This window comes from Brachyhypopomus gauderio, chromosome 7 (assembly GCF_052324685.1).
Source record: "Brachyhypopomus gauderio isolate BG-103 chromosome 7, BGAUD_0.2, whole genome shotgun sequence".
Lineage (NCBI taxonomy): Eukaryota > Metazoa > Chordata > Actinopteri > Gymnotiformes > Hypopomidae > Brachyhypopomus > Brachyhypopomus gauderio.
This window is the reverse complement of record NC_135217.1, coordinates 5,792,460-5,802,459: the sequence shown is the minus strand read 5'-3', so window position 1 is coordinate 5,802,459 and position 10,000 is coordinate 5,792,460. Positions and strand designations below refer to the sequence as shown.

The 10,000-nt window shown below is 49.8% G+C and overlaps 1 protein-coding gene across 2 annotated transcripts in view; it reads right to left on the bottom strand.

Annotated features, from left to right (window-relative positions):
* LOC143518599 (active breakpoint cluster region-related protein-like) overlaps nt 1-10,000 on the bottom strand; it is a 43,702-nt gene that overhangs the window by 3,326 nt on the left and 30,376 nt on the right. For both annotated transcript variants that reach the window (XM_077011178.1, XM_077011179.1), the window contains 6 exons: nt 2,960-3,019; nt 2,743-2,852; nt 1,952-2,091; nt 1,239-1,373; nt 850-955; nt 1-14 (listed from right to left, as the gene is read on the bottom strand). The exon at nt 1-14 is cut by the window's left edge and continues 137 nt beyond it. In XM_077011178.1, coding sequence (XP_076867293.1) covers nt 1-14; nt 850-955; nt 1,239-1,373; nt 1,952-2,091; nt 2,743-2,852; nt 2,960-3,019 — 565 coding nt within the window. The remainder of the gene's footprint in view (nt 15-849; nt 956-1,238; nt 1,374-1,951; nt 2,092-2,742; nt 2,853-2,959; nt 3,020-10,000) is intronic.

The window sequence follows — 10,000 nt, the reverse complement described above, 5'->3', positions numbered from 1 at the left end:
CCTTCTCCGCCACCCTGCAGGATGACCACACCCTCGTTATCCACACACACGTCTCACACACCAGCTGCCACGGTGGGCAGCCCTACACGCCAAACACGATGGACGTCGCACCCTCATACATCAGGACCAGTTCAACCAGTCAGATGCATGTTTGAGGTTTGTGTTGTATGTCAGTGCTTGATTGTGGCCAGAAGGTGGCATCAGCGAGTAATGTATGCTGTGCTGTAAGGACCTGCAGCGGCCTAGCAGAACCCCTAACAGAACCCCTAGCAGAACCCCTAACAGAACCCCTAGCAGAACCCCTAACAGAACCCCTAGCAGAACCCCTAACAGAAGGCCCTGCACTCTCTGTATGGAAGTAGACAATCACAGCATAGAGCCCCTTCAATGTTTATGAATCTATTCATGTTCTAGTCATATTCACTTGGACTGTGTGTTTATAAAATGAGCAAGTTTTCCAGTGAAACATGTAATATGTTCTTGGCTGAAACACGTCTCACCAACACACGTGTGTATGCACATGCAGCTTGTTTTATTTTCCTTGTGATCAAGACGTTGTGGGGAAATTAAAGTTTCCCAACAGGTGGTGGAGTAATAAACAAAGTTTACCATAAAGGGTCCATTATGTTTGTGGTTGTGTGATTGTGTGTGTGTGCGTGTGTGTGCGTGAGAGTGCGTGTGTGTGCGTGAGAGTGCGTGTGTGTGCGTGAGAGTGCGTGTGTGTGCGTGTGTGTGCGTGAGAGTGCGTGAGAGTGCGTGTGTGTGCGTGAGAGTGCATGTGTGAGAGTGTGTGAGAGTGTGTGTGTGTGTGAGAGTGTGTGTGTGAGAGAGTGTGTATGTGTGTGTTACCTCTTTAGGTGCTCCAGTAAGGTGAGGAAGGTGATGAGGTTAGGGTCAGGTAAGGAGCGTAACAAGTGCATCATGCAGTTCTCCTTAGCCGCTGGGTCAGACAGGGCTAGGGAGGAAGAGGAGGAGAATGATGAAGGGGTGCGTGTGCTCTTACACACCTCCACTAAAATCACTACAACCTCTCCGCTCTCTCAAGAGTTTACCCAACACCCCATGACCACGTCGTTCCTAACCCTAACATACCCGACCCGACCTTTAACCTTGCAAAGTGCAGAGTGTCTAACTGCCCCATGTGTTTTTCATCATGATCAGTACCAGTCAGTTGCTAAACATAGCAGAGGTCTGTTATGGGTTACAGAGATGATGAGGGTAAAGGTTAAAGGTCGTACAGATGCCCTCCATGAAGGCAGGGTAGAGGCGGTCGGTGAGGAGAGGTTCTGGAAGCTCCCGGAAATAAAGCTTCAGTGTTCCAGCGATGGCATTGATGTCCATATCGCTCAACATCACCAAAATATCTTTGGTATCTGAAAAGAGAGAGAGAGAGAGAGAAAGGAAGGGAGTAAAGGGGAGAGAGACAGAGAGAGAGAGAGAGAGAGGGAGAGAGAGAGAGAGAGGGAGAGGGAGAGAGAGAGGGAGAGAGAGAGGGAGAGAGAGAGGGAGAGAGAGAGAGAGAGAGAGAGAGAGAGAGAGAGGGAGAGTTTATGATTGTTGGCAACATTTCTAAAGATCTGACTGGTCTTTTGGTTGACTAATATAACTGTTACACAAGATAACAACAACATAAGCAAGTTATCAGTGTTTCTGAGCTTCCTAAGTGTGTGTGTGTGTGTGTGTGTGTGTGTGTGTGTGTGTGTGTGTGTGTGTGTGTGTGTGTGTGCTGTAGGCCAGCGTACAGCTGGAAGGGGGTCATCTCTGACTCCAGCCTTTCCCACAACTCCTCTTTGAGCCCTGTGTCCAGGAGCAGGGGGGGAGGAGGTGATACCATGGAGCAACAACATTGGGGAAGGGGAGGGTCTGGCAGAGGAGGAGAGCGGTTCCTACTGTAGGAGGAGTCTGGGGGGGGGGGGGGGGGGGGGGGGGGGGGGGTGAATGTGAGACTCACTGGTGTCAAACGCTGCTTTGAGGGCCTGGATGTCCGTGGCCACTCCAGAGATGCGGTAGATGCCGACTTCATCAATACCCCTCTTCTCCACCTCCTCAATACACTGACGAACGATGTAAGGCACCTTGGAGCGCTCACGTCTGTTGGTGCACACACACACACACACACACACCACTAATCAGATGTAGGATGTCTCAGTGCCATGTAGGATGTATCATTCTCAAGTCCAGGGACCCTACTACACGCCGTTTTACGACTCACACTGGTGTCGTGACTCTACCATGTATGATTAGACTCATCCTTCATGAGAACTCATTTGCAAATGTGTGTCAAAGACGTGTCACATAGTGCTTGTCTCTGAATTATTCTCTCAGCTTCAATCCTACGTCTGTCTCCCTTTGACAGATAACTATTATTATTAGCTTGGGCTGTAGTGTGGGGGCGGGGCTATACTGCATCGTAATTGGTGATTTAGGGCTGTAGTGTGGGGGCGGGGCTTTACTGCATCGTAATGGTGATTTAGGGCTGTAGTGTGGGGGCGGGGCTTTACTGCATCATAATGTTGATTTAGGGCTGTAGTGTGGGGGCGGGGCTTTACTGCATCATAATTGCTGATTTAGGGCTGTAGTGTGGGGGCGGGGCTTTACTGCATCATAATGCTGATTTAGGGCTGTAGTGTGGGGGCGGGGCTTTACTGCATCATAATGCTGATTTAGGGCTGTAGTGTGGGGGCGGGGCTTTACTGCATCATAATGCTGATTTAGGGCTGTAGTGTGGGGGCGGGGCTTTACTTTGTCACCACGCTGATTTTCACTCCAAACACGCCGCTCTGCTTCTTCGAAGGTGTCCTCTTCAAACTCAAGTCACGGCTGGTGAACTTCATGGAGAACTCCACCTTAATCTGTGGGAAGAGGAGACATGGACGCCAGATCAGCACACGCCTCCAGGAGCCTAAGACACAGTCAGACACACAGAGGCTCCTCCCACAGCCCCGCCCAGTGACCTTACCCCGTTCATTTCAATCACGTCCACGTGCCAGTTCTTGGACTGCACCGCCTGAGGGTCCAGCTAGAAAGACAAAGGAAAGATTGAGTTTTACATTGTTTTACTATCATACACAGAACGAAATGAAAATGTCCGCAGCATTTAAACCAATGGTTGAAATACAAGTGGACAGAAATCTTTTTTAACATTCAGATTTGCCAGACAAATCTACAGATTCTGGAGCAGCTGTGAAATCAGAGACACCCCCAACACATCCGCCTCGTAAACAAGGAGGCAACAACCGGATCACAGCAGCTTATCTGGACCGCAAGTCTGATCTGGGCTGCAAGGCTGAAGCAACAGCTCATGGATGTCCAGTATTCCACACCTGGCCTGCCTAAGATGGACCGCTAGAAGTGTCCTGGTCAGAAACAAGCCAGACTTGGACAGAGGACCGTCTGACCTGGACGACAGTGGGGGTGTGTCCAGAACAACCTTGTCTCACTGGGGCGTGTCTGCGTTGCTGCCGTCTCCTGACCTGCCTCGAAACAAATGGGTCCATGTGTGCAAAGAACCGCTCTCACGCGCTTGTGCGCTCACACGGCTCAGGGAGAGTTTTAAACCCGAGCCAGGGGCCCATTTGTGCGAGTTTTTAAACCCGAGCCAGGGGCCCATTTGTGCGGCTCCTTTCTGCTTTGTTTTGAAAGGAGAAGACCTGGTTTTCCATTTGCCCCCTGCAGGGAAATTCCCATGGAGGCCCAAACAGAAGAAACGGGCCTGGGAAGATCTAGATACTCACAGATATTACACTTCAGGACAGTAAACTCTTAATGGAGTCAGCTCCCTTCTACCGCACATATGACAAAATAATAAATGTGTGTTTCATGTAAAATAATCATGCATATATGTTGCCTACTGTATTACGTGCTCACACTCACACCCCAGAAGTCCTGAATGACTACCATGCCCATTACATGCCTTGACATTACATTGCATGTCATCTCATTCAGACCAATGTCAGGTCATTTATTTTTCTGCTCCGTTATCAGGAACAGAGTATGACATACACTTGTGTTGGGTCGGGGACTTCTGGACTCTTTTCTCTATTAGCAGTGGAGAAGAATCCTTCCAAATAGACCATGGGTAGAAACTATGCTGTTTCCATCAACGTGCAGCTCTCTAGGGGAAATAACCATCACTCTCTCTTTCTTTCTCCATCTCTCTATCTCTTACACACACGCACGCACGCACGCACGCACGCACGCACGCACGCACGCACGCACGCACGCACGCACGCACGCACGCACGCACACACACACACACACACACACACACATACACACACACACACACACACACACACACACACACACACACACACACACGTCTGCTACTGGAATTCCTCCACCATTCCACGCTCTCTTTCTCATGTAGCTTTGGGAGATGTTGTCTCAGGCATGATGGATGATGGGAAGGAACCCCTGGAGAAGCTCCTCCCACCTCTTAAACTAACCTGCCAATCAAACCTGTTTCAAGACCAGAGACCAGTCCAAAAATACCCAAAAATCAGGCTTCTTTGTACAACTGATGTCTGCTATCAGACCAATTCAAGACTAGTGGCTTACCAGTGTTTTAAAGCACGATAAAGTGAACTAATTAAACTTTTTATCTGCAGGACATGGACCTACTAAACATGTACAATGATGACCTTCTACCTCCTAATGGGAAAACACTTAAACTGTTTTTTTCTCATTTATGAGAAAATCTAAGAAGGACTGTTAAGTTATGCCAGCAGTCTAAATTCACATTACTCCAGTCTCTTTAAATCTCCATTTCCCTCGAACAAAAATGATGGTGTAATCACCATTACTGACATTACTTCTAAGCATTAGGGCCATAGCAAGATTACCATCAAGAAATTACATACACGTCACTTGTGTCATTTTCCCACTGGGCTAAGAGACTGGCATGGTGGACGTAATAACAACCCTGGCCTGTACAAACTGGCCTGCATGATGATTTAATAAAAGGACTGTGTGATGTGAGGTGCTGATCCGGTACTCATGGGAGTTGTAGTGTTGTTTAATGGGTTCTGGGCTGGGAACCACTCGTGTAAATCAGGGTACCAAGCCAAGGTCTGGCATGCCCCCTGGACTCCAGCTATGATAAGTAAATCTATATAGAGGCTACAGAAACTCTTTCAACCTCGATCTTGTCTCAGCTGTCTGTCACCAGCTCACACAACCTCTCACGAACATTACCAGCATGCACAATGAAACACTGAAGCAGACGGGGAAGGAAACCCTTTCAGCATCCAGATGACTGCAGCCCTCTGAAAAACTCCTCCACTTCTACACAGCGCAGGGAAGCGAGTCTTCTAGCGTCCCATTTAGAATTCCAGGAGGAACGCAACCTTCTCCTTTCTCCTCCTCCCCGTGGGAACGGAGCTTATTTAGGGGGATAACACCACAAACCTTACGGCTGATGGATTTATTTATACTGCTAAACCAAAACGCACTGAGTCATGATGGAGCATCACACGGGGTAACCGTTAGGTGACCGCATAGCTGGGGATGTCTGAGAGTTTTTTTTTTTCTTTATTATTTCTTTAAGCGACCCATGTAAGCAACAACACCGACAAGGGCCAATCTGAGGTGTAGAAGTGTGTGTTGGGGTGGGACAGGAAGGTCTAATGCCCTTTAAACCAGGTCCACGAACAGTGGGTCAGCCAGGTTCTGCACCTCCACAGTTGGACCTCTGGAAACTTAACGTCCCATGTAGAAGAAGTCGCTCCCACACGGTTATGTCTGCCAACATTAATCCCAAGAACTCACTGACTTCCATGAGTGACCTGCACCACCGCTTTTGAACATAATCCCCATGTGTGAGGATTATTCCCATCTCTGGCACGCTGCTCCAAGTCCCTCCAAGTCTACTGTCCTCTAGTTCTCTGTCCACCTGTCCTGCGCTGAGAGCACCTGGACAGGAGTAACAGACACCCGAGAGGAAGAGCTGGAGGAACTACAGGAACTATGTATGTCCTAATGCCAGTGACCTGACCTTTGACCCCGAGAGATGATTCCAAACTAATAGGGTTTGATTTGAAATGGGGTACAGACATGGACGTAATTTGGGGGGGACATGTCCCCCCCCACTTTTTCAAAAGCCGGTTTTGGTCCCCCCCAGTTTTTACGGTTTAAAACCAAATATTTAAATAGCGATGAATCCATGTCCCCCCCGACTTTTGAAATCAAAATTACGTCCATGTGAACAGAACACGGCAGCGGTGGAGCGATGTACCACAGGGTGTGACGGTAGCCGTGTGAGCAGCTGTGGGGGCCACGCAGGGCCAGGTGCTGTTTGAGGCCCCGGGGCCCCCTCCGCCCGCCGCTGCTCCTGCTGTTCGCTCCTCTCTTCTCCCTCCCCTCATTCTCCCGCCTCTCCTCTCTTCTCCCTCCTCTCTTCTCCCGCCTCTCCTCTCTTCTCCCGCCTCTCCTCTCTTCTCCCTCCTCTCTTCTCCCGCCTCTCCTCTCTTCTCCCGCCTCTCCTCTCTTCTCCCTCCTCTCTTCTCCCGCCTCTCCTCTCTTCTCCCTCCTCTCTTCTCCCGCCTCTCCTCTCTTCTCCCTCCTCTCTTCTCCCGCCTCTCCTCTCTTCTCCCTCCTCTCCTCTCTTCTCCTTCCTCTCCCTCCTCTCCTCTCTTCTCCTTCCTCTCCCTCCTCTCCTCTCCTCTCCTCTCCTCTCCTCTCCCTCCTCTCTTCTCTCCCTCCTCTCCTGTGCCAGGCCTGCTAAGTGTAGCAGGAACAAAGTGTTCCCTCGCTCTCTCCCTCCGTGTGTGTGTTGTCAGGGATACACTGATCCCTACGACCCACATAGAGAGTGAGCACAGACATGGAGAGGTGCCAGGTACATTTGGTGTGTGTGTGTGTGTGTGTGTGTGTGTGTGTGTGTGTGTGTGTGTGAGCTCTAGTGACCCTCAAAGCCAGAGGAATGCAGGTGTTCCAGCCCATAGTGTGGTTGTGCTCATGGAGTGACCCACACTGCTCTGAACCGCTGTGAATACGCTGAGTGATACGCCACACACACACACACACACACACACACACTTCAATGACCTCACCCTCTATTCATGCATCTCTGTCAGACACACACACACACACACACACACACCCACCCCAAAGGTGGGCACACAAACACAACAGCAGGCACCCAGTCCGTTTCACATCCACTGGGCACACAGATCTGCACATTAACTGGATACTGCAGCAGGGACGGAGGTCCAAACCCCACAGGTGCCGTATCTGTTATGTGAATGACTCGTAGAAGCTGTTGAGGACGCGTCATTGTGATTCACTTCGAAAGATATCAGAGACACATACATGACTCTGAATTAAGACATGCTGAATTCATTTACCCAAACTCGTTACCTCTCTCTGTTCTTGGTCCGTCAAGGACTGAATTACAGCTCCACTTCCACAGCTGTTTCTAATTAGCTTTCTACAAATTTGCAGTAACATTTGTTAAATTATCCCTGGACTTAATTGGCTTTAAAAGCAGCTTTGTCATTGCCTGTTTAGGCATGACTAATCACAACAGAAAGCTGTTTGCATGCAAGATAACAGCCTATGTCACTTCAGAAAGCTGTAATGCAAGGGCAGTGTCTAAGAAAACTAGTGCAGTCAGTCGAATTAATTAAACCAGTCAAGGAATCAGTCATGAAAGACCATTTGTTTCTCTATTAGATAATAGCATGGGGTCACGTGGGTAGGAGGGGGAGTGCCATGCCAGTAGCCACACAAACGTGAGCCCGTCTACCTCACCTTTACCCCGTCACGTGAGTTACTACACAAACGTGAGCCCGTCTGCCTCACCTTTACCCCGTCACGTGAGTTACTACACAAACGTGAGCCCGTCTGCCTCACCTTTACCCTGTCACGCAAGATGGCACACAAACGTGAGCACGTCTGCCTTTCCTTTACAGTCACGTGAGTAGCCACATAAACGTGAGCCCGTCTGCCTCACCTTCACCCTGTCACGTGAGTTACTACACAAACGTGAGCCCATCTGCCTCACCTTTACCCTGTCATGCAAGATGCCACACAAACGTGAGAACGTCTGCCTTTCCTTTACCGTCACGTGAGTAGCCACATAAACGTGAGCCCGTCTACCTCACCTTTACCCTGTCACGTGTGTAGCCACATAAACGAGCGCCAGTCTACCTCAACTTTACCCTGTCACATGTGTAGCCACATAAACGTGAGCACGTGTGCCTGCATGACCAAGCGGCATTAGCTCACGGAGACAGAAACGTTAGTGCGTGAGGGCAGCAACCTCGGAGTAAAATATACTCACAATATCCCAGCCAAGCCACGTGAGCAAACACGTTCACTAGTGGTCATTCCAACAGATGACAGAGAGAGAGAAGAGAGGGCATAAGAAACAAAAATCTGCCACACTGCTGAAAGAGAGAAAGAGACAGAGGGAGTGGCCTCATTTCGCAGCTCTTTACAACGGTGATGGGAGAGGTCTCTCTCTCTCTCTCTCTCTCTCTCTCTCTCTCTCTGCTGTGTGTGAGCAGGGGTAAAGTCGAGGTGATGTAGTGTAATGCCAGCTATGGTGTGAATGAATGCAGGTCTGTGATGGTCAGACACACTGACCGGGTCAGGGAGACGAGAGCTTGAAGAAGTCATTCATCGCCCTGCTTGGCTGTGGGCACCTACACAAGCAGACACTAAAAACACACGCGCTCACACACACACACACACACACACACACACACACACACACGTGCGCACACTCAAACACACGCGCTCACACACACACAAATTTTTCGCCTCAAAGAGCCATTCAGGCCCATCAAAGAGAGTCGGAGAGGTGCATGTTTCATGGTCTGCAGCAGGCATATAGAGCCTTATTTACAAGAGTTACTGTGAAGAAGGTGTGTGTGCGCATGAGAGGGGGGGGGGGAGGCATAAGTCTATATATGCAAACATGACCCACAATTCAACACATGCCATCTGCTTTGCTACCATTAAGTGAGACCATACACATAAAACAGTCAGTGGGCTGTGTGTGTGTGTGCATGTGTGTGTGTGTGTGTGTGCATATGTGTGCGTGTGTGTGTGTGTGTGGGAGAGAGAGTGAATTGCCTGAACAAGCAGAAATCCCCGATAAGGGAGCACGCACTGAATCCTCACTGTCCACACAGAGGAAAGATGTGGCAACTTTCAGATCCAATCAATACAATGAGTGATATTTGTAGCCATGTGTGTGTGTGTGTGTGTGTGTGTGTGTGTGTGTGTGTGTGTGTGTGTGTGTGTGTGTGTGTAATCCTGGGCTAAATCCACTAAGTCTGACCTGGTGCTAGCATTAACACACTGCTTCATCAGCATCAGGCTGCTGATAACAGGCTTAACTGTACATTAACAGAACAGATCTGAGATCAGGTGGGTGGTTTGAAGCAATGGGAACCTTGCTAATCACTGTCCACCACCTCTCCCTCATGCTGATCCTGAATCAGCCACATGGAGTCAGTGAAGCTTGTCTGGCTTCCTGACTAGTGCTCCACGCACGCACGCACGCACGCACGCACGCACGCACGCACAAACACACACGCGCACACACACACACACCTACTTGGTCTTCCTGTTGCCTATATGAGATGGAAGCTTATTTCAGCTTACACTAGGCTAGTGCCTGATCTGGGAACAGCCGAGTGTTAGCAGGACGAGGCTTATACGAGTGAGGTGTGTGAGACAGGGTGGTGTGTGAGACAGGGTGGTGTGTGTGACAGGGTGGTGTGTGTGACAGGGTGGTGTGTGTGACAGGGTGGTGTGTGAGACAGGGTGGTGTGTGAGACAGGGTGGTGTGTGAGACAGGGTGGTGTGTGTGACAGGGTGGTGTGTGTGACAGGGTGGTGTGTGTGACAGGGAGAGAAGGTGTGTGAGGAGATTTGAACTGGGACACAATCACAACAGCTGCAGGCAGTGGGAAGGCAAACCCTCAGCCCTCATGCCAGCAGGTGTGTGTGTGTGTGTGTGTGTGTAACTGTGCCTATGCATAAAGACA